This window comes from Mytilus trossulus, chromosome 12 (genome assembly GCF_036588685.1).
Source record: "Mytilus trossulus isolate FHL-02 chromosome 12, PNRI_Mtr1.1.1.hap1, whole genome shotgun sequence".
In the NCBI taxonomy this organism is placed as follows: Eukaryota; Metazoa; Mollusca; class Bivalvia; order Mytilida; family Mytilidae; genus Mytilus; species Mytilus trossulus.
The window spans coordinates 27,319,013-27,345,955 of record NC_086384.1 but is presented as its reverse complement, the minus strand read 5'-3'; the positions used below and the strand labels follow the sequence as shown (position 1 = coordinate 27,345,955).

At 31.7% G+C, this 26,943-nt stretch overlaps 1 protein-coding gene across 3 annotated transcripts in view; it reads left to right on the top strand.

Annotated features, from left to right (window-relative positions):
* The window catches only part of LOC134693705 (solute carrier family 2, facilitated glucose transporter member 1-like), a 61,355-nt gene that overhangs the window by 14,918 nt on the left and 19,494 nt on the right, over positions 1–26,943 (top strand). The window contains exon 1 of one of the 3 annotated variants that reach the window (XM_063554600.1): positions 12,748–12,871. The exons of the other annotated variants lie outside the window; for them this stretch is intronic. Within the exon in view, the coding sequence (XP_063410670.1) occupies positions 12,863–12,871 (9 nt within the window). The 5' untranslated portion in view covers positions 12,748–12,862. Of the gene's footprint in view, positions 1–12,747; positions 12,872–26,943 lie in introns of those variants that run through there. 3 annotated transcript variants of the gene reach the window in all.

Below are 26,943 nucleotides of genomic sequence, written 5' to 3'. Positions count from 1 at the left end.
TCTTTAACAGTCTCTTCATAAAACCAGAGACTCTGATAAAACTCAGCATTTGATTCATGGAAGTTTAATCTTAATTTACCTTGTTTACCTTGGATTTACATTCATGATTTAAGATTCTGTTTTGACAAATGTTCAAACGAAAATTGTACAGTGGATGAATTATGGGATATTTTAACGAAAAAAGTGTTGTTTAACGTAAAAAACTATGTAGGCTACATTTGCATTATCTCGTAAATAATCTGGGAGTGTGGAAGTTGGAAGTTGGAACGTCAGAAAAATATACTCAATGTGAACATGAATGAAACATTTGCCACTGGACTTTAGGCTACAATCAAAACCAATCATTTTCCTCCTTCAAATTATTCCAAGAAGAGAACTTCTCATACATGTACTTTTCATTTTAAAATAAAGTATATGAATCAGTCATGTAGTGTTGGATGATCCCGTTAAATAGTTTTGTTTAAAAAAAAACCATCATGAACTACACTGACTTAAAAAGTCACTTTTGTGACGATTCATTATTTAATAATTTAATTTTGGATGTAACAGGTCACTGATTGGCTGACGTTATTTTGTTATCAGCCCATAGATAAAAGTTAGTCATGTGATCGTATCGTCATCAACGTTTTTTCATTGTTTGCCAAGGTTTAAATTGGAAGTTAGAATTGAATTATAAGAAATGACTAATATTTTTTCTGTCTATTTGAAATTTATAACATAAAAAATGTGGTGCATGCACACTGTTAAAAACACCTGCTACCCGCGTTATTCAGTGTGCACCAAATTTTTTATGTTATTTCTTCATAGACAGAAAAAATATGACAGTCATTTCTTAATAAATAATAATATTATCGATACAGAGAGGAAATAAGGGCTCGCTAAATCGATTTTGAAATTTGGTATTGTCTTTATCATGCAGTATCTATCCTGACATAGAAATATTATTGGTTTACAATGAGGCCATACATGTATTTATTTACATGATGAAGTATGTATGTTCAGTTTTGTTTGATGTGGTCAAATAATGTTGTTATTAAAACAACTCAGTCTGATATATCGAAACTACTGAAATTTGTTAGCAATTCAATATTTTGAATATAAAGAGGACATGCTGTCATTTGAATTATACTATCCATCGTGATCGGTTGTTGTCTGCTCTTTGGTCGGGTTGTTGTTGCTTTGACACCTTTCGCCATTTCCTTTCTCAATTTTATAAGTGATTTACTATGCAGCTATATAACTATCTAATAAAGTGTAAATATAGTCAGTTTTGGTTGCTGCAGGCACACAATTTTGTTATACCAGTCTGTCTTCGGTATGAAACCTACTGAAATTTGTTTATGATGCAATATTTTGATTAAAAAGAGGACACGCTGACACTGTTAATTGATGCAAAAGAAATTAGGTGTTCCAATATTTCTATCATTTGTATTATACAATCATTTCTTACATAACAATATAACCGATTTACTATGCAACTAAAAGAGTTAACGGTACATAAAAAAGAGCAAATATGGTCAGTTTTGGCTGATGTAGTCATATATGGTCAGTTTTGGTTGATGCTGTCAAATATGGTCAGGTTTGATTGATGCAGACAAATAATTTCAGATATGAAATCTAACGATGTTTGTTTCTGATGCGATATTTTGAATAAAAGTCATAAAAGTAGGAAATGCACTCTCAAACAATGATTTTTTTTTTTTGTGGTCTTTAATTTCCAATATTGCAGTTATTTATATACTACACTCCCTCTTGACCTAAAATTATAACTGAAGTACTGTGCAGCTATATAGACTTGCATAAAAAAAGCAGATATGGTCAGTTTTAGTTGATGCGGTCAGTAGATTTTATTACACAACTCAGTCTAAAGTATGAAAACTACTGATATTTGTTTACGATTAAATACTTTGAATAAAAAGAGGACATGCTGGCACTATAAATTCATGCGAACAAAGTTTTGAGGTCATCATTGGTCATTGTTTTCCAATATTGCTGTAACTTGTATATTCCAGTCCCTCTTGACCTAAAATTATATCTGAATTACTGTGCAGCTATATAGATTTGCAGAAAAAAAGAGCAAATAAGGTCAGTTTAGATTGATGTGGTCAAAACATTTTATTACATGACTCAGTCTGAAGTATGAAAACTACTGATATTTGTTTACGATTCAACATGTTCAATACTTTGAATAAAAAGTGGACATGCTGGCACTTTAAATTCATGCGAACAAAATTTTTAGGTCATTGTTTTCCAATATTGCTGTAACTTGTATATTACAGTCCCTCTTGACCTAAAATTATAACTGAATTACTGTGCAGCTATATAGCTTTGCAGAAAGAAAGAGCAAATAAGGTCAGTTTATATATAAAAAAGAAGATGTGGTATGATTGCCAATGAGACAACTATCCACAAAAGACCAAAATGACACAAACATTAACAACTATAGGTCACTGTACGGCCTTAAACAATGAGCAGAGCCCATATCGCATTGTCAGCTTAGATTAATGCGGTCAAAATATTTTATAACCCGACTCAGTCTGAAGTATGAAAACTACTGATATTTGTTAACGATTCAATACTTTGAATAAAAAGAGGATATGCTGGCACTTTAAATTCATGCGAACAAAATTTTGAGGTCATTGTTTTCCAATATTGCTGTAACTTGTACATGTATATTACAGTCCCTCTTGACCTAAAATTATAACTGAATTATATATAATTACTGTGCAGCTATATAGATTTGCAGGAAGAAAAACAAATAAGGTCAGTTTAGATTGATGCGGTCAAAAGATTTTATTACACGACTCAGTCTGAAGTATGAAAACTACTGATATTTGTTTAAGATTCAATACTTTGAATAAAAAGAGGACATGCTGGCACTTTAAATTTATGCGAACAAAAATTTGAAGTCATTTTTTCCGATATTGCTGTAACTTGTATATTACAGTCCCTCTTGACCTTAAATTATAACTGAATTACTATGCAGCTATATAGATTTGCAGATAGAAAGGGCAAATAAGGTCAGTTTAGATTGATGCGGTCAAAAGATTTTTGTATAACAGGTCCATCCGAGGTAAGAAAACTACTCGTAAACAGATATCACATTTGTTTAAGATTCAATATTTTAAATTAAAAGAGGACATGCTAGTATTATAAATTGATTGCAAATAAAATTTTGAAATCATTAATGTTTGCCAATATAATTGGTATCCTTGCCTTAAAATAAACTGGATTCCTGCAATGTGCAGCTAAAAGTATATAGATTTATATGAAGAAATCAAATATGGTCAGTTTAAGTTTATAGTGGATCGATGGCAGATCCAGAGGGGGTGACCCCTTTTTTGGACGATCAATGCATTTGAATGGGGACATATAGTTGGACCCCCCTTTTTTTTCCTGGGTTGGGACCCCCAACCCCCACCCCCTTTTAAAACTGCTGGATCCGCCGGAACAACGTATTACATTATAGATGGTAAGATAATTTTGTTATTTAAAACGAGCCATCCTGACTCCCGGAATGACAAATGTAAAACAATTGAAATAATAATGCCCCCTCCCCCATATCAGAGACATATAATACATTGTATTATATGTCTCTGCCCATATTAACGGCCTAATTTATGTTCAAAAAATGAAAGAAAAACAAATAATTTATGTAATACATCAACAAAAGAAAATCACTGAATAACAGGCTCCTGACTTGGAACAGTCACATACATGCAGAATATGGCGGGGTTAAACATGTTCTCTTGCCGACGAAAAATTTGAAATAAAACCGGCAAAATAGCAAAACTCTTTATAATATTAATCGCTATTTTGTCGAAGCCTTTATATTTAGTCAAAGATTTCTTAAAAATTATAAATCAATTCTAGCCGTAGAATTTATAAATCGATTTTAGCAGTAGGATTTATAAATCAATTCTAGCCGTAGAATTTATAGTGATCAATTCTAGCCGTAGAATAACTGATAAATCAATTCTAGCCGTAGAATTTGTAATCAATTCTAACCGCAGAACTGTTCTAGAAGTAGAACTGACCAAATATTTGGTCAGTTCTAGGTAGAACTGTCAGGATCAGTTCTAGGGTAGAACTGTCAGGATCAGTTCTAGGGTAGAACTGTCAGGATCAGTTCTAGGTAGAACTGTCCAAATCAGTTCTAGCTAGAACTGACCAAGTCAGTTCTAGCTAGAACAGTTCTAACCTAGAACTGACTAAAAGGTGTCAGGCTGACAGTTCTACGTACTGTTCTAGAACAGTTCTCCTGACAGATTCTGACAGATTTAATGAGAGGTTAGAACTGATCTCCACTGTACCTTTCTTTCCGTACAATGTGAACAATTTAACGAGAAGTTAAACAATCATTTCGAGGCAAGGTTCACTCAATTCGCCATTTCGACGTGCATTTTTACTTATTTCTCCGTTCATATAGAACGGTTGTAGAAAATATTGCATATCACAATAGAAAATAGTTGTAATGGTATATATATTATTCGATATCATAAAAGAGATAAGAAAATAAGGAGAAACCCAGCTTTCTTCTACCTATTATTGTTCCATCATTGTGTCGGATGTTAGATACCATCGAGTCCGAACAAATCTTGCCGGCCAGTGTGGTTTAGACACAGTGATAGATTACCTTAGCTTTATTTGGCAAAACATTTAGGAATTATGGTTCTCAATGCTCTTCAACTTCGTACTTTATTTGGCCTTTTTAACTTTTTTGGATTCGAGCGTCACCGATGAGTCTTTTGTAGACGAAACGCGCGTCTAGCGTAATATACTAAATTTAGTCCTGGTATCTATGATGAGTTAATTCAGATCAGGATATTTGGAAATTTGGTCAGGAGATTAGGACTTCGATCAGAAGGTTTTTTATCGACATAAATTTTGTCGCAAATGTAACCGTATGATGTCGAATTTGTGTTTTTTCTTCAATTTTCCATCAAATTGTAATATGTTTATACATGTAGTACCCTCATTGCCTTTCTATTTGAATGAAATAAAATATTAAGAAGAATCTGTTTCTTGTCTTGTTTTGTTTTTGATAAATGATTGTTCACTGCTTGCAAATAAGACAATGGAATAACTTGACATGTTGAAACACTTGATTTACAACTTTCAACATGGGTATCCTACAATAAGCCTTTTTTTCGGAATTTCGTTATATTTTAAACGCGAACTCCGCAAATTAAGTTGTGATTTTTGTAGAAAGTGTTCTGGGCTGGGTTTTTTTTCATTTTTGGATTGTTTAAATGTAAGATATTATTCTATATCCTTGATACATGTGTATTTATATTTTCTTTATTCTGCATTCAAACATTCTCAATGTTTTGCTTTTTTTATGATGAAATTTTATAAAAAGAATAATTAATGGATTTTTATTTTAAAATTTTGATCACTAACGTCGTATATATTTCAAGATCAGTATTATCGAGTATTGAACTTTAATGTTTTAGACATTCTTCCACTTTTGGACAGCTGCCATTTTTTAAGAAATGAAATGACAAAACTTATTTGGAAACCAATTTATATTTACTGACGTTTGAATTTTAGAACCGTGGTCATTAAAATAGCTTTATGCAATAACAAAATTGTAGCCATTTCAATTGTTGTTATTCCTCCTAAAAACTGTCATTTTTATTTTTATAGTACCACACTGAATTGAAGACATAATAAGTCACTTAGAATATGTTGGTTTTTTTTTATTTGGTTTCAGTTTCTGACTCAGAAAATATTAGAATCTAAGTACAACGACGATGTTTGTTCTCATCCTCCTCCATTCTCAATCCATATACATTAAAAAGAACACATGTACAATTACCACTTTACAAATTGTATGTTTAATATTTTCAAAAACTTCGTCTGATTCATCTTTTTTTTTAAGAGAAGTATTTTTGTAAAGCCTCTAGCTCTGAACTCATGAGTTTTAATTGAAATAAAGCAAGTAAGCTCAAACGTACTTGTTCTAAATGGTTATAATTAGAATTCTATTAAAATGGAATCCGCAAATAATGCATACGTTTACTCTTTTGCTCTAAATACAGTTTATTTTGACATTAGAATTGTTAATTTTAGATCTAGAAATAGCAACTGTTTTGTTCTCGTAAACAAAAATATTGACGAGCTCAGTGTGTGTAGGTTACATATTTGTACATGCCACTGCACCAGGTGACAAAATAAAGCATTTTAACAGTTTGATTCAACCATACTGCGATACTGTGGCAAAATTTTTAACGACTTATATTATATAAAATTCTAACCTAATGCCCGACATATATTCAATATAAGTTTTAGTCTAACTGTATTGTAATCTCCTTATCAATTTATAGACAGAAATGGATTTAGGGGAATGACAGAGTCCAAGTGATGCAGTACATGTGAGTTAAATGCAGGGGATTCTGTGCTAGGTTACTTGAGATTGAGTTACTCTAAATGAAGTTGATAATCTCTGCTATAAGTTACTTGGGCGCAGGGGATTATACATGTGCTAGGTCACTTGAGTGCAACTCCCTGGATGCAGTTTATCAAGTCTGCTATGAGTTACTTGGGCACAGGGGATTCTGTATGTGCTAGGTCACGTGAGAACAACTCCCTAGATGCAGTTAATTAAGTCTGCTTTCAGTTACTTGGACACAGGGGATTCTGTGATAGGTCACTTGACTATAACTCCCTGGGTGTAGTTAATAAAGTCTGCTTTGAGTTACTTGGGCATAGGGGATTCTGTGATAGGTCACTTGAGATTAATATGAGTATTTGGACCATACGCGTATGGTCATGACCATATGAGTATGGTCCGACCATACGCGTATGGTCCGACCGTACGCGTATGGTCGGACCATATGAGTATAATACTCGTTTGGTTATTAACGGGCCGGACCATATGAGTATTTGGACCATATAGGTATATTTTTTTTTTAAATTACATTATAAAAGTTTCCATAATACAAAAACTATATCTAAAAAAACAAAGATGGTTACATGACAATGTATTTTTTTATAATTCTAATACTAAGTAAAAAATAAACATTGATGCCATAGTTAGTTTGCATCGCTAATTACAATCTTGTATGTAGGCTTGGGTGACATTTACTTCCACACGGTAGCATAGCTTTTTGCATTTGCAAGTCTTGTTTGTGCACGATCCTTTTCATTTACACCTTTTGTTTGCGAGTGAAGAGCTAGCTTTTTTGTAGCTGTGTACAGAGATACCGAGGTCTTGGGCCATTCTGATATGTCTACGGTGTTTTTAAGTAGCTCTAGATATCAAATATCGTAACATGACTGCCATATACACCATATTCACAAGACAACTTAAATAAACTATGTTACTTTCCAGTGACTTTTTTGTAACAGTTTAAATTTTTGGAATTTATTTCTTTAAGTCGACATATTGTCATTCACGCGTTATAACAAATCGATAATGTCCATCGGTATAAAATCTGTTTATTATAGTTTTGACAAGTAAGTAAAATTAACTATGTGAAACTTCTAATTTTCATTTAGCTTATCTTTTTATTATAATATAACAATAAAATAACCTATATGATAGCGTCTTTTTAATGAACGGTCATACCATATGAGGAGTTTAAAAGTAAACTGTAACAGAGTGTTAATAACCCCAACCATACGCGTACGGTCGGACCATATGAGTATATACCCATATGGTCATAACCATACGCGTATGGTCCAAATACTCATATGGTCCGGAACAACTCTAAATGCAATTTATGATATCTGCATTAGGTCGGTCATACTGTTTACGTTACTTATGCAACTGATATTAAAATTTATATCCTTTTTGTTTTTTCTTTCTCTAAAAGTGGAAAGAACAGCGGCGAAGACATAGTTTATAGTCTGGCCGATAGCTGAAAAAATGCTCAAATAATGAGGAAAGCACCAAATTTTGCATGATGGTACATTTTTGTGTACTGAGAAATATTAGCTATAGACCCACCCTCAACATTTAATATGGCGGCTTCATGATATTAAGATGGCCGCCATACATTCTAAAATATTTTCAAGTATTGCACAAACCACACTGGATTTGTTGCTGGAAACACAATATTTAACATATTTGAATGTCTTGATGTACTTAGCAAGATTTTGTCTTGATCTATCTTTGAAATTCAAAATGCGGCTATTTTCAAGAATTTCGTTGTACCATGTTTTGTCCTTACCAATGACTTTGTAAATTTGAAGGTAGCTTGTATTGTATTATTGTTCGATTCAACATTAACATTATTTATGAGGATTTTCGGTGACATGATACATGTATAGTTGTTTCATATCATTGATATTAATAGTGTTGTAGATTTCAATAGTATTTCAATACCGGATCTTGAACCACTAACCTAGTGAATCAATGGTCTAAATAAATGAAGAAATTCATTGGATTTTTGCCAAATATTCCAGAAGTATATCTGATGAAATACTTGTATTACACATTCTACAGTACATATAAACCGACACGAAATGTTTTTATGAAATACAATTAAAATTCAAGCCAAAACAGTAGAAATATATATATATATTTTAGATTAATTCAATGCCAAAATTTAGGGTCCCCAATCCAGACCTTCTTCTATATACATGTATATCGAATAATTTCAGTTTTGTATTATATCATTGGTTTTCACATATATATAGTTATCTTACGAATGGAAACAAAAAATCTATAAAAGATAACATTGTGGTAATCTACAAACTATCATATGATTGGTCTAAATGCCGGAACTCACTACTTAAATGCGAGATTTTTTTAAAGAAAGGTCTCCCATTGATGAAGTTTTCAACAACTTTTGAAATAATCAGGAAGTTTCGTTTTTAAAAGTAACAGGAAATCTACCCGGATTCAACGAGTTTTTAGATTACAAACTTTAGTGTTACACAAATCCTATTCAATTATTCAAAAGAAATACATTTATTAGAAATAATATACAAATTATCATATATTTAACTGATTTATAAGCTAACAAAAAACATTAATACAAACACTTCCCTGTAATCATTGTTTGATTCGAATCAACTCTGCCATTCAATATCTATATATATCTTTATTCTGACAAACCTTCGTCAATACAATGGTATACAAAAGTTACATGTAATAAATAGCACAATTATAAATTACAGAAAAATAATATGCACACTATTTAAAAATATAAGTTGAATTTAGCCAGGAGAATACACACATGAATTAATATGCCTTATAAATGTACATAGCTTTTTTTTAAAAGATGATTGTTTTTTCATATTCATTATTTCCTTAAATTTAATTATATTTGTATAATCAATATACTTTTTAGTGATATACTTTTTTCTTTTTATAGCCATAAATTTACACTTCATTACATAGTGGAGTTCATCTCCAAGATCTTTTAAGTCACATAGTTCGCATATTCTTTTATCTCTCTGAATTTTTTCCATCTTCCACTTTTTATAAGGTAATCTGTGGTTAATGAGTGTAAATTGACATAAAGTATAAATATCTCGGGGTTCAAAATGTCTAAATACTTTTCGATCCGAAAAGTTCCTCAAAAAGGCGATAATTTAAGCTTCTTTTACTTTAAGGGTCCCAATTCCCATATTGTGCTTTAATATCTAAATTTTACCCTAAACCTTATCCTTAACCAGCCATAACCCTTAAGGTTAACCCTATATATAACCTACAACATCTCCAATCAATAACTATAATGAATCCTTATCCATAAGAGAAGGGACACATAAAGCAAAAGAAAGCCCTTTTATATAGCTTCTGTGATGATGTCTTTTTATTCCTTTGTGATATATCTTGTGGGGGGCCACTGACTGTCGCAGTTATTCCCTATATAAGCAACCAAACGTTTCCTTGATCTGGATGTGGTTCTTCATTTTCTTATTCTACAATTTTTTATGCTATTTTTTGCTATCCTTTTTTTCTTATTTTTCTCTACTTGTTGATTTCTTAACACTCAACACTCCATTATTTTCTATTCTTTATAATATTGCCTAATTTCATATATTGTTTCCCCTTTAATTTTCTTTATGTTGCCCATAATCAATAGATGAACAATGTAATTAATTGATAGAATGTGTCCCCGTGCCTGTAGTGAGAGTTGTTTCATTGGCAATCATACCACGTCTTCTTTTTTTATATTTATTTCAGGGTTTGTTACTCGTGCTGTGTGGATGCAGTAGTATGTGTCCGTGTCTGTAGTGTAGGCCTTTATATTTTTACAGTTGTTTTTTTTAGCTTGTGAGAGAGCTGTCTACATGTTCAATTATCATGATTAATGTTATAACGGCAAAACAACACAGCAAATATCAAATCATAGACTTGATTTACATGATTAAAAACAACGTACACGAAAAAACAATTTTAACAGACTTATTAAAAACATTATACAACATGTGGAAAGAGAAATTGTTGTTGATAGAACTTTTAATAGACAGTACAACACATGAAAAGAGAAATCAATTGTATAGGAGAACAGTACAAATTAACCAATAATAGGAACACACATTTAATAGATTTAATAGACAGAACAACACGTTATTGAAACGTGTGAACGAGACATTATATATACACCCTTTAAAGTAAAACAATTCAAGAGACAGTTGCAGTTCTAGGATTTTGAAAATTGGCAAGACAACGTTGTGATTGGTACTTGTAAAAATTCTATGAATTTATTATGTATTTAGCTCCATCACCAGACCCTCCTCCTTAAAGCTGTCTTTTTAAAGACTTAATAGACTTGATCAGACATATGAAAGGGAAAAAACCACTTTGTCGCGGAGTCCCTACCCTAACTGTCCTCAGTGGCTCTGCTTCTGAAAGAAAGAAAAAAAACCTAAAGTTCAATATGCTTAAAGTAACGACCATTTAACTTAATAAGGAGTGGGGGGTTATATGGTTGTTTTCCTAAAAAAATATATAAATTCTGATCCCCCATTCAATGAACCAAAAAATCTGTTCAGGCTGTTGCAAAAAAATATATTCTGATTCCAGATGTTCACCATACCAAAAAGCGAAAATTTGAAGAAGAAAAAATATGATACCTTGAAAACCCCTAATGTTTGTTGCGCTTTCAAGTTTGTGCGAACAAAAATGGTAGGACTCTGACAAAACAAATCATAATCCTCCCCTTGGTTGCCAGTTGAGGATCCAGAACTCCTTGAAAGGGGGCGCTGACTGACCTAAGGGGAGGCACTCCAGTCACGCTTCAGTGATTCCCTGTATAAGCAACCCCCTGGATCCGCCTATGGTTGCTCCCTCATAGACATATCATATGATACCAAGCGGACGGTCCTACTAAAATGCACCCGGGAGCGCCCGGGTGAAGAAAAAGCGCCCGGGGAAAAGAAAAAGCGCCCGGGGAAAAGAAAAAAGCGCCCGGGGAAAAGAAAAAGCGCCCGGGAGAAGAAAATAATAATATGTCATAACAATATTTTTTTTCAATAAAAATAACTTATCATTGCTTGTTTTGTCCTTAATAAAAATGGGGACACGTACGATGCTACATCTAAGGTGTTGTACTTTTACATTTTAGATTTCCAAATTGTATACAATTTAGTAAATAAGTATAAATAAGAGTATATAGAAGAATCATGAAAGATATTGTCCTCGATCAAAATGTATATTTTGCCGGTTACAAAAAAAATAATCGGTGCCTGAGGTCTATTATAATTGAAACTGCATGGTGAAACATGTTTTTTGATGTCTTACATGCAATAAATCTTCCGCATAAACTGTGATCCATTAATATTATTATTATCAGTCTGTCGAAATAGTATTCATATATTATTGTTAAAATTGAATTTTTCATACTTAAAATTGAGAATGGAAATGGGGAATGTGTCAAAGAGACAACAACCCGACCAAATAAAAAAACAACAGCAGAAGGTCACCAACAGGTCTTCAATGTAGCGAGAAATTCCCGTACCCGGAGGCGTCATTCAGCTGGCTCCTAAACAAATATATACTAGTTTAGTGATAAAGAACGCCATACTATTTTCCAAATTGTACATAAGAAACTAAAATTAAAATAATACAAGACTAACAAAGGCCAGATGCTCCTGACTTGGAGGCGGGGTTAAACATGTTTGTGAGATCTCAACCCTCACCCTGAACCTCTAACCAATGTAGAAAAGTAAACGCATAACAATACTTGTATGTATGCTTTATTACAAATGTCTATTATCTGAATTTGCAAATTACTTGTCTAAAATAAAAATAAAAATCAATGTCCATAACTTAACAAAGTTGTCTCATGCCAATAAAATATACAAATATTTTCCCCGGGCGCTTTTTCTGTTCCCCGGGCGCTATATTTTCTTCTCCGGGCGCTTTTTATTTTCCCCGGGCGCTTTTCAGTCTTCACCCGGGCGCTCCCGGGCGCATTTTAGTAGGACCCCAAGCGGATGTGTGTTGAAATCTGTGCAGTAAATAGTGTTAATTTTTTAAAGTAACCGTCATTGGGATGGTGAAGATATGCACTTGTTTACTCTGCTTGTCCTATTTAATACAGTGTCAGTCACGGAACATTTTTACACCGTACTTGGAAGACATTGAAAAGAAAGTTTTGAGAAAAATAAACATAATAAATATACATAATAATCTGTCGTTATCCTTGTTTCAAAAAAAAATATTTTAAAATCTATGACTTTATTATTACTATAGTAAAACCTGAGAATAGTAGTCTCAGAGTAAAACGTGGTCTTTTGTTTACAAATGATAAGTGGGTGGGTGTTAGTTCAGCATTTTGATTGGCTGTTTATTGTTGACGTACACACAAATCGAGAATTTTCTTCATTTGACCTTCATTCATATACACAGGACACTAGTAAGCATAACAGAAAAGAAATTGAGTGATCACGCTTAGAAATCATGACAGAAGTGAGTATAATAATATCATTGGCTTATGCCATTATCATTTCACTATTTTAAACTTAGATAAAATTTTAAATTTCATATCAGTACATGCACATTTCTGTGGCAATACAGTCACATGGATTGTATACAAACATGGCTACCAGCACGTATAAGAATAAATTTCATGTTTTGAAAATTATTCGGGATTTAAAAATTGACACGTATTGAACAGTTTAACACTGAATTGTATCTAAGTTTTTTCATCTGTTTACATGATCTGGAAACGTTATATATAGATCTATGAACTGCATGACAGTGTTGTGTTTTATACAATTACAAATTTATAATAAGAACATTGGCATATTTATGCTTGTTCTGATATCAATTATTTGATTTTATACATATATGTATTAATTTATTCCATTGATTTCTCAAGGAAATAGTCATAGAAAATATTATTATGACTAGGAACGGTGTTTCACATTTTCATTTCTGATTGTATGAAATAATAAATTTTCGAGTAAATTTTAGGCTAAAGTTAAGGACAGGTGTGATTGGTTGAACTATATTGAAATTTTTCATTTCTAGATATTCTATATTATTTTTATGGGACACATTTATGGGCATAACGTTTTCTGGTCCGTCCGTTCATCCATCTTCCCCGCTTCAGGTTAAGGTTTAGGTGCAGGTAGGTTGAAGTTTTTGGTCGAGGAAGCTTATGATGAATTTGAAGTACGATCAACTGGAAACTTAGTACACATGTTCTTTATGATAACATCTTTTTTAGTTTTAATGCCATATTAGAGATTTTTCCCAATTTTCACAGTTCACTCAACATGCTGAACATAGAAAATGATAGTGCTGATGCCCCATGTACAAACACATTCTTGTTTTACTTCTTTTTTATGCCCCATTTGTTCATTTGTCTGTTCGTTCGTTCGTCTATCTCGCTTCTGGTTAAAGTTTTTGATCAAGGTACTTTAATGAAGCTGCAGTTCAATCAATTTAAAACTTAGTACACATGTTTCATATGATATGATCTTTCTAATTTTAAAGCCAAATTAGACTTTTGACCCCAATTTCATTGGACATTGAAAAGGATAGTGCAAGTGGTGCATCCCTGTACTTTGGACACATTCTTGTTTAGGATACTTTGTCCTTTGTTATAAAATTTGGCTGTATTATAATTATTAATATAGTCAAAAGAAATAGCAATTTAAATCCAACTAGTAATTAACTGAACCAGAGTTTACAAAAAACATGATAAATTCAGTATACATTTGTAATAAAGAAATAATTCATGGGGGCTTGAATTTATACTGATTTTACCAAAAGCCATAGTGAGGTGTAAAATATCAGCATAAAGGCAAACCTGTGGTAAAATCGGTATTAATTCAAGCCTCAATAAATTATTTAGAGTCTAATAGGGCAAATATGGCAATTATTTTGAATCTAAGCGCTCTGGGTGAAGACAAATATTTGCTGTTCCTGTAAATAAGTCTACTTCTACGTGTTCTACCTTGGCGAAAAAAGAGCAGAGCAAACTGAATCAATGATCATCAATGACATTTTTTGTATGAAATAGTCATATGGTCTGCACATACATGTATTAACAGGAGAAACATTCCCAATTTGTATTTTTTTATTGAAATGGTCATATGCATAATGGCTGCACATATATATGAATATATAATGGAAAACATTCCCAATAGATATTTTGTTTGGAAATAGACATTTTTAATTGATTTTATACGACTAGCTTTGGAAATTTAGATATAAATTGCAAAACATTTAAATGAAACATGTACATGTACATGCTGGTGTACTATTGATACATGTTTTCAAGGATTTGTTGTAATTATTTTTGTTTTATATCTCTTTAAGAGTCTTAGAGATGTGAGTTTAACAGCAACAATTTACTTCAATTTGAATACAAGTTAGAAGTTAAGTAAATAACTTGACCACATGTTTTTTTGATTTTTATAAAGATAAGTATTCTGTAATTTAGTGTTTAACAAACAACTCATTGCCATTAATAATAGCTTAGTAAGTTAGTATTTATATATATTTATATATCTAGGGACTGTTGATATTGATGTGTGGCTTCTTGTGGCACCTTCCCCCGGGTGCCCTTCCCCCTTTGTAGACCTTTCATTTCCTGTCTTTGTAAGAAGCCATATCAATGAAATACAACTTATGCTCGATATCAAATAAAAGGACACAATTAGTTTTCCCTGTTTGTTAAAAGTCAATTTTGAAAAAAAGGAACATTATTTATTCCAATACATTTTTATAAGTATATATATCATTCCTTTATAGTTTTTAAAAATTAACCACTAACATAACTTAAATAAGTAATCCAATAAAAATATATTATGACTTTTTTTCAATGCATTCAAAAACTCCAGTTTAATTATTTATTGCATACTTTTTCACATGCATTCCAACAAATTTCTGTACGGTCCAAATACTCATATGGTCTGGAACATATATATATGTATATGTATTGCAGTTACATGTACACTTGCAATTTTTAAGAGGGATGTTATTGTTTATGATCATCATGGTGATAATTAAGTGGCTAACAAACAATACATTTTGTACATGAAAACACGATAAACTGTTAAAAAGATACAAAATCAAGGTAAAGAGACAAATTTCTGGGAATATGGCACATAAACCTCCAGAGCTCCAGATAAGAATTCACAAATTGGGGTTTTTACCCATCATTTTCTTATATAATTGGGTGATAAAGTTTTTTAATTGCATTATCAATTTCAATTCACCCGTCAGGTTAATATCAAATTGGGTTTTTCACCACCAAGCTCCTTAATGTATTGGGTTTTTTCATCAACACAATATTGAAATATTTAGGCAATATCAACCCCTATTTTTTTCCATCTATATGTTTCTTTCTTTGTTTAGCTGTTTTATTTGGTTTAGGGTTATGGTGAGGGTTATTTGCTAGCTGTTTTATTTGGTTTATTCACTGAGGAGCAATTGTAGGTTTAAATTGTGTCCCGTTTCAAACCTTTTGCCAGTTTTGTATTTTCTCACAAAAACGGATATGTGTATTCACAGACACTCGTCTTATACCTTTATATAATAAATTCTGAGACCAGTGCCTGTGTGCATGGTGTGTATATTCATCAATTCTAACCGTAGAATGAATAAAAAATAGTATATAAACACTTATACTTGAATGATTTTGTTTTATTCAATTTACATAAATCTGGGTTTAGTTGACTTTTATTTAGAACTTTTGGTTTCTGATGCTTTATCATTTCAAAATTGATTTGGCCTTTCACTTTTTCCAACTGATTTTGTTTTTGATGAAACTTTGTTTATTAGCAATGTTCTCGTTATGGTACGCACACACGCCCGTGCGTTCGATGGACGTTTCCTTAAAACACTGGCTGATTCTTGTTATCATCATAACTTTCCCTCAGCTTTTCAAAAGAAGCAGAAAACACGTTTCTATTCAATATTTTTATCGGACATTCACTTTCGTTTTAATTCAATGTATGTTATGATAAATCCCGAGCAATGCGAAAATAATATGACACACGCTAATTGGATAAACGCCGAGAATATCGAAATGTTTACAAAAACACGTGTACTTATTGAGCAACGGAAAACTCAAACAGGGACCCATTTCAGTTACTTGATGCAAGGATCTATTTTTAGAACGACAGGACATTTCCAATTATAAATATTATAAAAATAGTTTACGCAACGACTGTAAACAGATAAGGGTAAATAACGCAAATGATAGCCAATAAAAGGGTTGAGAACTCATGGTTTTGGCATATTATTGGGTTTTCCGTTGAATTAATTGGGTTGTTGAACCCTTCAATGGACAATTGCATTGGGTTTTCTATTATTTGTATTGCGTGATCACGCAAATACGCAGCTTATCTGGAGCTCTGAACCTCAAAAGGAGCAAGATGGGGTGAATATATGATAATATTAAGGTTGTACAGATTACTATAGGGAGATAACTCTGTAAAAATAAGCTGAATGTTTTATTTATGAAGCGTTACATGTATATTGTTAAGGATAATTTATAAATGATGAAAACTACTATTGAGGGTTTGTCAAATTACTATGTTATATTAAACTGATTGTTTGAAGTTTAGTAATCATGATAATAGATAATTGAATAATATGGTTATTTTACAACCACACAAAACATTGATTATAAGTTAGACCATCTGTTGCTTCCTTAGCTTGATTATTATTCATTTATCTATATATTGTTCAGACAAATGTTGCATCAAGACAATTGACGTGGCTAAAAATCAAATTGACAATAAGATCATATCTTTATATAATACTGAGAAAGTTTTATTGTTTATAATCAGCGATTTATAGTTTTTGATAAAGATTATATTATAAAGTTAGAATTGAACCAATATTTTTAGCCAATTACTTTGATTTCCGTTTTACAATCATAAGATATATATGATACATGTATAAAAGAATTTTCTTGAAGGTTAACACTTGAGATGTGATCTATATCCTTGGCATCTTTTCTGGTTACCATATTCATGATATTATACCCAACAATAAAAATTGTAATAGCCAAACCTAATTTTTTTTCTTCTTATTTTTGGTAATGATGCACATATAATTATCAATAGTATAAGTACCTCAAAGCCTTGAGACTTATAAGTGTCCATACTTATAAGCCTATCTAGATGTTCTAAGGTTAATTTTTTGTTGTTTTAGACACAAGTATGTATACTTGTACATGTATATTGCAGTATACATTTGTACATGATATATAATTATAGAATCTCATTTGTTCAATACCCCAAAAATATTTTTGGAGTGACAGTTAGCCACTAGTCAAATGCCCCAGACTTGTAAAATTTCAGTTGGACTAGTAAATTTTTGAAAAAAAATTATTAGGACCAATAAGAAAAATGTCAGAATATTGATCTTGGGACTAGTAGTTGAAAAAGTTTTTAGTGCAGGCTGGAGTTAAAATGTTAAAATATTTGTAACCTAGACATAATGAATGTACTTTTGGACTTATACATTGTAGTCTAACTTGAAGAATTTCATTTGATCAATAGCATGAATAGAGAAGCATGCTGTGCATTCAAATGTTAAAATATTTGTCACCTATTAAAGATAGTTGTAGACCTCTTATATTACAGTATCAAGAATTTGATTCTTCGTATGACCTCTTTTTAAGGTCTAAATATATAGATTTACAGCAAGCGTACAATGTATATGGGTCAAAATACAAATATATAGATTAGAGTTATAAGCCTATTTGATTAATTAGTTTTAACACCCAATGTTTAAATGATCATATTAGCTTTTATACACTAAATTTGACCTTGTCAGCATTTAATATGACAATTGACAAAATTCATTTGTCTAGGTTGTAAATGAAGTGTATGTACATGTATTAGAATCATTTACATGTATTAGGCTGTTAGCCTGTTTGGTTGTACATGAAATGTTAAATTTACATTAAGATACATGTATTATATTATAATTATAACTCTTTATTTGCAAAACAGACAAAAACCAATTTTGGTTATGGCATATACATTGACAAAACAAACATATAAAACTTAATGAAAACTCGACAATATTATAAGAGATATATGATAAATACAGTTATTGTTCTCCTTTCCTTGTTCTATGACAGAGTAAAAATGACTTTCATATATGTGCTTAAGTTTTTAATGCTAATGTTTGAGACTCGAAGAATTTATCATTAATTATGTTTAATATTATATATTCTACTATGACAATAAGTTAATATATATCTAATTGATAATAGACATTTTATAATCAAAGTGACAATTATACCTCAGGGCTTAATCCTTTATCCTTCTTAAATTAAAGACATTGCTAAAAGAGTTGTATTAATTATTTATCTTTCTTTATCTGGATAATAACTTGTTTACATTTGTCAACACATTATGATATATTGATCTAAGCTTATTGTTTAATAATCATATATATATTGTACTATTTTGTGAAAGATATAAGTTTGGAAGTCACAGGCTTGGTGTCAAGTTCCAGTCTAGGAAATAAATTATATACTAAGTGGAATTAATCTTCTGTGTATTACTTCTAGTTTATGGTGCATGGTTACTTAGGTTTTACATTTAGTTGTGAACAAATCCTCATATCAGTCTCCTAGTTTTAGACTGTGGATTTCTTGGTTACAGTTCTAATGACTCTTTAAAAAAGAAACAACTGTGTTTACATCATTTGGTGTTGATGGATTTAGTATAATCACAAATTTATCAGTAAAATTAAGTGTATTAAAATTTACATATTTTTGTATATAATATTTTAAAAAGATTTAATTTTTCTCTTTTATTTTGATTTATTTTATCATTAAAGAAAAAATGGAATACATCGTCTAAGATATTACATATTTTACATTTTCTTTCATTTTGTGCCAATTTGTGGTATTTTGGTATATCGTCCATATCTATTTAGAGACAATGATCGCTTATTCTAAATTTGGTTAACATTTTTCCTGTTTCTTTACTTGGGTCCGATAGGTCATGTACATATGTACATGTACATGAAGGTAGTATTTCATTTGGTTATTTATATTAGATTTAAGAAAGTTATATACATGTAGATATATTTTATTATTTTCATTTAAGTTATTTATTTTATCATCAATAAGAGATATATTCAATGCAAATGGATAAATTTCATTAAATGAGAAGGGGGATGAGCCTTAGTCAGATTTTTCAGCAATTTTATTGTATTTTACAGTATTTTAAAAGCATGATAATAAATGCTTGATATCTAATTTCTGATTTTCATTTATAATAGTGAATAAGATCATCATAGATATATACCAGCATTGTATATTTTGTATTTGCACCAGATGCATGTTTATATAAAAAAGAAGATATGTATGATTGCCAATGAGACAACTATCCACAAGAGATCAAAATGATGAAGAAATTAATAACTATAGGTCACCGCCTTCAACAATGAGCAAAGCACATAACACATAGTCAGCTATAAAATGCCACTTAATGACAATGTAAAACAATTCAAACAAGAAAACTAAGTCAACAAAAGACTCATCAGTGACACTTGAATAAAAAAATGTTCAAAGGCCAAATAAAGCATGAAGTTGAAGACCAATGAGGACCAAAAATTTCTTAAAAATTTGCCAAATTCAGCTATGGTAATCTATTCTTGAAGTACATTTAGAAAAGCCTTAGTTTTTCATAAGTTCAAAGTTTTGTATACAAGTTATTTATAAACACATATAAGTGCGAGCTACTTGGCTGGTGATTCCTATGGGGAATAAAAACTCCACCAGCAGTGGCATCGACCCAGTGGTTGTAAATAAACTCATCATAGGTGCCAGGACATATACATGTACATGTAGGTCTCAGTCATGTGAGTGTAAGTTAGTAAACAGTAATACAGCTACTGTATAGATTAAATTTATGTTCTACTAGAGTACAAATTTTATTTATTTTTTAATTTAAGGAGAAATTCTACTAACATTCTGCTTTGAAAAGAAGTTGAAATAGTTGTAGCTTTTCCACTAATAGAAGAATAACAAATTGACGTTCATACAAAGTCTTAGTAGTTTTGTACAAGGAAAAAAATAGGTGTGAGAAAACCTAAAGTTCATACTGTCCATGAAAGTTTTCCCTTTCTTTGACGTCAGATTCTGTTGTATGACATGTAAAAGTTAATTTTCTCACAAGGATTAAAATGAATTGCCTATTAATAACATGAATAATAAAAATAAATTCATTTCAATCTTTAATTCATGAATATTTTTATCATATATTTTTATAAATACTTAATTTATCATGTTTTAACAGTAAATTTTATTGTAATTTAAATGTACTTTTGTCAATTTTAATACAGTGACATCAGAGTTTGTTGTTAAAGTTTTTCGCTTTAAGCTGTTTACTAATTATAACAATACATGTACTTTTATCGGACCACAGATGAATTATCACGTTGTGATTGGTTAAACGCCGTCACGTGGTGACCCCCTATGAGACCGTATGGGGTTAGTAAGTTTCATATGGGGTTCATGACGCGTTAATGGCGACGTCATCTATTAATGTTGTTGTGTTTCATTGTTTATTTCTCAACAAAACGCCGCAGAAAAAGTCCAACGTCCGATAAATTCGTTATACGGTTAACTACCGACCCCCTACGGATCCATAGAGGGTGAATAAAATTCATAGGGGACTCGGCCTCCGGCCTCACCCCCTATGGATTTTACTAACCCTCTATGGATCCGTATGGGGTCAGTAGCGAACCATATAACTTATAGTAACATGCTTAAGAGCAACAAAGTTTGAACCAATTGTGTGGGTCAAACAATCAATTCTTTACATTTTCTTCCTCAAGGCAATTTAGGTCTAAATCCCTGGTCACAACGAACCCATGACACATCTATGCAGCGCCACGACATGAAATTTGGTAAAAATTTGTGGTTGATAGTCGAACGACAGACGCACAATATTTTGAGCATCATGAGATGAAAATTTTGCTATGATTTTCTGTCGTGTCACTGTCTTGTGGATGTTGTGGGAGTCTAACCACAGCCGTGCGACTGTTGTGCAATAAACACAATGTTGTGGGTACCAACATAAACCATTCTAATAACCAATTGTTGCACTACTGTCGTACGACAATCTCACCACAGTCAAACGATTGTCTCATGAATATCAAATTTCGTACAATGCTTGCACAACATTGATTGTCTGTAGTACGACAGTGGTACATTCGTAGTGCAACATATTTTCATTTATTTAGAAGAATGCAATTCGGCGAGAATGAATGTTTGGAAAAACATACCGGCAACCGTTCAAAGAGGATGGCTATTCCTGCTGAATAGGCGCCTTTCCAGATTCCAAAAAGAGAAAAATATTGTCCTATTAGCATGATTAGCGCTGATTTGAGCCGGTGAACAGTATAGGAACCAGCATTGTGCCCCAAGTTGGTGGGTTTGGCTATGGATCGAACCCACCTGATGTTTGGGCAGTATAGTACACTAATGTAAGAGTTGGAAGTGGAATCTGTCGGTGATTTCGTTGGATTCATGCAGATGAAGCCTGATATGTTTCAAGAGCTTTTGCTGAGAGTCACCCCTGTCACAGTGGCACAACAGTCGTATGACAGTTGCAAGACAGTGACATGACAGTAACATGCGCATACTATGACATGAAAACCTGAAAAATAGCCCCAAGCAACTCATGATTTTCTTACAATTATCGCATGACTGTAGCACAAATGACTTGTGACAAACCCACGACAGTACAATTATATTCTTTTTTCTGCCTTGTACCCATCGTGGACATATCATAGCTGACCACTCAAAATATTTTTTTGACATTTTGCACGACAGTGCCACAACAACTATTTTATAGATCTTCCACGACAAAAAATTGGATGATCTGTTGTGACCGGGGCTTTAGCATGAATCAAGTAAAAACAATGAGTTTCCTGAGATTTTCTAGGCTGAAGCATTTACCTAGAAGTTTTTTAAGAGCCAGTCGGACTCTTTTTATCTCCCTTGAATAAAGTACATTTATTTTTTATACATCTGATGAGTTGAGCCTTTTTCAACTTACTTTTATCATTGTTTATAGTTCGTTAAGTGTTCTCGTTTGAATTGTTTTACATTGTCATTTCGAGGTCTTTTATAGCTGACTATGCAGTATGGGCTTTGCTCATTGTTGAAGGTAGTACAGTAACTATAGTTGTTGATTTCTGTGTCGTTGTGGTCTCTTGTGTGTCATATGCAATCAAACCACATCTTTTTTTTAATTTATTTTTTTTACATATTTTGATCTTGCAAAAGGCGAAAAAGATGTAGACATCCTATTTTCTTATGGAGTGAGCAAGCCAGGATTCAAGGAACTTTTAGGTTTACTCCAAATGATTTGGTCTCTTGTGGAGAGTTGTCTCTTTGGAAATCATACCACATCTTCTGTTTTTTATATGTAATGTAACCTGCAACTTTGATGACCTATGTTTAATTTATTAGACTTCCTGTATTGCAGCATGTTGAAAACTTGACAAGCCTTCTAGATTAACATGAAAAACTATAAAATTTTATGGATAAGAAAGTTGAACAGGTACATCCAATGTTTGTTGTATGATGCAATAAAGTTTGACATAGACTTGAGTTCAATGAATATATGTACGTATTACAAAGACATAGTGACTTTTAAACATGTATTGGAAGAATTGAAAGCTTATAAAACTATACCTTTTCGTATAAATGGGCTAAAATATGATTAAATTCAATGAACAAAAATGACATTTAAATTTTCATAAGCCCTTTACATTTTTGTAATACACGTGTACATGTAGAGATTAAAATTTAAGTAATTTGCATACTTGTTGTGTCTAGAGCTTAATCAAGTCACGATGATCTACATTAATTTGTACATCAAGTTTTTAAATTAGTATACATTTATTGTGTCTGGAGCTTAAACAAGTCACGCTGATCTATTTTTGTTTATTTATGACGTTTGAGAAATCTTAAAATCTTACTATTCAGATTTTTCTATAATCTCCGTTCTTCAATTACTTGTTTTTATACGACCGCAAATTTTAAAAAAATTTTCGTCGTATATTGCTATCACGTTGGCGTCGTCGTCGTCGTCGTCGTCGTCCGAATACTTTTAGTTTTCGCACTCTAACTTTAGTAAAAGTGAATAGAAATCTATGAAATTTTAACACAAGGTTTATGACCATAAAAGGAAGGCTGGTATTGATTTTGGGAGTTTTGGTCCCAACATTTTAGGAATAAGGGGCCAAAAAGGGCCCAAATAAGCATTTTCTTGGTTTTCGCACTACACATGTATAACTTTAGTTTAAGTTAATAGAAATCTATGAAATTTTGACACAAGGTTTATAACCACAAAATAAAGGTTGGGATTGATTTTGGGAGTTTAGGTCCCAACAGTTTAGGGATAAGGGGCCAAAAAGGGACCCAAATAAGCATTTTTCTTGGTTTTCGCACCATAGCGTTAGTATAAGTAAATAGAAATCTATGAAATTTAAACACAAGGTTTATGCCTATAAAAGGAAGGTTGGTATTGATTTTGGAAGTTTTGGTCCCAACAGTTAAGGAAAAAGGGGCCCAAAGGGTCCAAAATTAAACTTTGTTTGATTTCATCAAAATTGAATAATTGGGGTTCTTTAATATGCCGAATCTAACTGTGTATGTAGATTCTTAATTTTTGGTCCCGTTTTCAAATTGGTCTACATTAAGGTCCAAAGGGTCCAAAATTAAACTTAGTTTGATTTTAACAAAAATTGAAACCTTGGGGTTCTTTGATATGCTGAATCTAAAAATGTACTTAGATTTTTTATTATTGGCCCAGTTTTCAAGTTGGCCCAAATTGGGGTCCAAAATTAAACATTGTTTGATTTCATCAAAAATTGAATAATTGGGGTTCTTTGATATGCCAAATCTAACTGTGTGTTTTTTGATTGAGTTAAGTCTGCTAATTGATATTTTATCGTATGTTTTTATATGTTGTGATGTTATGCTATTGTTTCAGAAAAAGGGAGAAGGTTTGGGCCCATTAAAACGTTTAATCCCGCTGCAAATGTTTGCACCTGTCCTAAGTCAGGAATCTGATGTACAGTAGTTGTCGTTTGTCTATGTAATATATACGTGTTTCTCGTTTCTCGTTTTGTTTATATAGATTAGACCGTTGGTTTTCCCGTTTGAATGGTTTTACACTAGTAATTTTGGGGCCCTTTATAGCTTGTTGTTCGGTGTGAGCCAAGGCTCCGTGTTGAAGGCCGTACTTTAACCTATAATGGTTTAATTTTTAAATTGTTATTTGGATGGAGAGTTGTCTCATTGGCACTCACACCACATCTTCCTATATCTATGTAGATTCTTAATTTTTGGTCCAGTTTTAAAATTGGTCTAAATTAAAGTGCAAAGGGTCCAAAATTAAACTAAGTTTGATTTTAACAAAAATTAAATTCTTGGGCCTCTTTGATATGCTGAATCTAAACATGTACTTAGATTTTTGATTATGGGCCCAGTTTTCAAGTTGGTCCAAATCAGGATCTAAAATTATTATATTAAGTATTGTGCAATAGCAAGTCTTTTCAATTGCACAGTATTGTGCAATGGCAAGAAATATCTAATTTCACAATATTGTGAAATAGCAATTTTTTTTTTAATTAAGAGTTATCTTTCTTTGTCCAGTATAGTAAGCAAGAAATATCTGCAAGAATTTTTTTTAATTGAAGTTATCTTTCTTTGTCCAGAATCAACTTAAATCTTTGTTATATACAATATACAATGTATATTCACTTTTTACTACCAACTGATAAATTTAAATAATCTTTACCATTCAGTGATAACAAGCAGTTTTTTTACATCATGTATTTAAATGAGTAGTAATTGTTGCAAACTCCATTAGAATATTTTAATTGAAATTAGTTTTGGAATAAGGGAAAGGGGGATGTGAACAAAAAATTGGGTTAAATTTTTCTCATTTGAAATTTCATAAATAAAAAGAAAATTTCTTCAAACATTTTTTTGAGAGGATTAATATTCAACAGCATAGTGAATTGCTCTAAGAGAAAACAAAAATTTTAAGTTCATTTGAATACATTCATTCTGTGTCAGAAACCTATGCTGTGTCAACTATTTAATCACAATCCAAATTTAGAGCGGAATCAAGCTTGAATGTTGTGTCCATACTTGCCCCAACCGTTCAGGGTTCAACCTTTGCGGTCGTATAAAGCTACGCCCTGCGGAGCATCTGGTTTATATTAATTATATGTAATATTCATCATGCTTTATGAATGGAATGATGTCATTAGATTTCAAATCATTGGTATCACATCATAAAAGTATACATGTATGTACATATGTATTATTTGAAAGTCAACATATATATTATGGTCTGGTTTAAAGAAGTATTAACATGATAAAGTACAAAATGAACTATGGATATTTACTAAGATTGTACCTACTCAAATAACTGTCCTAGTTCTTAAAGCATGTCTTTAATAGAATGAGAAAAACTTGATTAATAGTAATTTACATTGGACAAACATACATTTTGGTTCAAAATAGAACAATTAATATAGACTAAATGGTTTTAAGTGCCTGTGGCAGACTGCATGTTGACCACTAGATGTTTTTAAGTGCCTGTGGCAGACTGCATGTTGACCACTAGATGTTTTTTAACTATTTGTGTCATTGGGTTGCTGTCCTGTTAATATTTGTTGATGTCATTCCAAAGGACTTTTGGTCTTTGACTACGAATTAAGTTCTGTAGTTATTTTGGCATATAATATGTTTAAAGGCGCACTATCTACAAGATATATAAAAAATCTAAAAAATGATTTTTTTTATTCAATCATTAATGAAAGTGATATAGTGAAATAATAATTCGCTTTTGGCAGCTTAAATGTTTCTATTTTGTCAAAGTCAGCTAATAAACATTGATAAGTATTTATTCACTTGCAAGTGAATAACTCAACCTCATTAAACCAGTATTCATGTGAATTCCAATTTAACCTTGTAGTAGAGATTGAATAATGCATGCATGGTCCGTGTGTGGTTATTTATAGGAAAAGAATGTCAACATTGAAAGTGAAACAAATGTAAATAATTTGATTGACTGATTCGATCCACAAAACACATCCCTCTAAAGGTACAATCGAAGATAAACATAAATTTTCAATCTTTAATACAAAATTTAACAGACATATAAAAAAGTACAATTGCATGAGTTGCTTAATCTATTTATATCTTTGTTTATGTTTACATCGCTTATATGGTCATAGGAGGACAACTCGATAGTTAATTATCTACATCTTATTGAAACCGTGTCCTCTAAAGTGTTTATTTCATACTTTTGATAGTTTGGAAAATTTGTTTACATTGTTATGCCCCACCTACGATAGTTCATTCGTTCATTCGTCCGTCCGTTCGTTCATTCGTTCGTCCGTAGGTTAAAGTTTTTGGTCAAGGTAGTTTTTGATGAAGATGAAGTCCAATCAACTTGAAACTTAGTACACTTGTTGCTTATGATACAATCTTTCTAATTTTAAAGCCAAATTAGACTTTT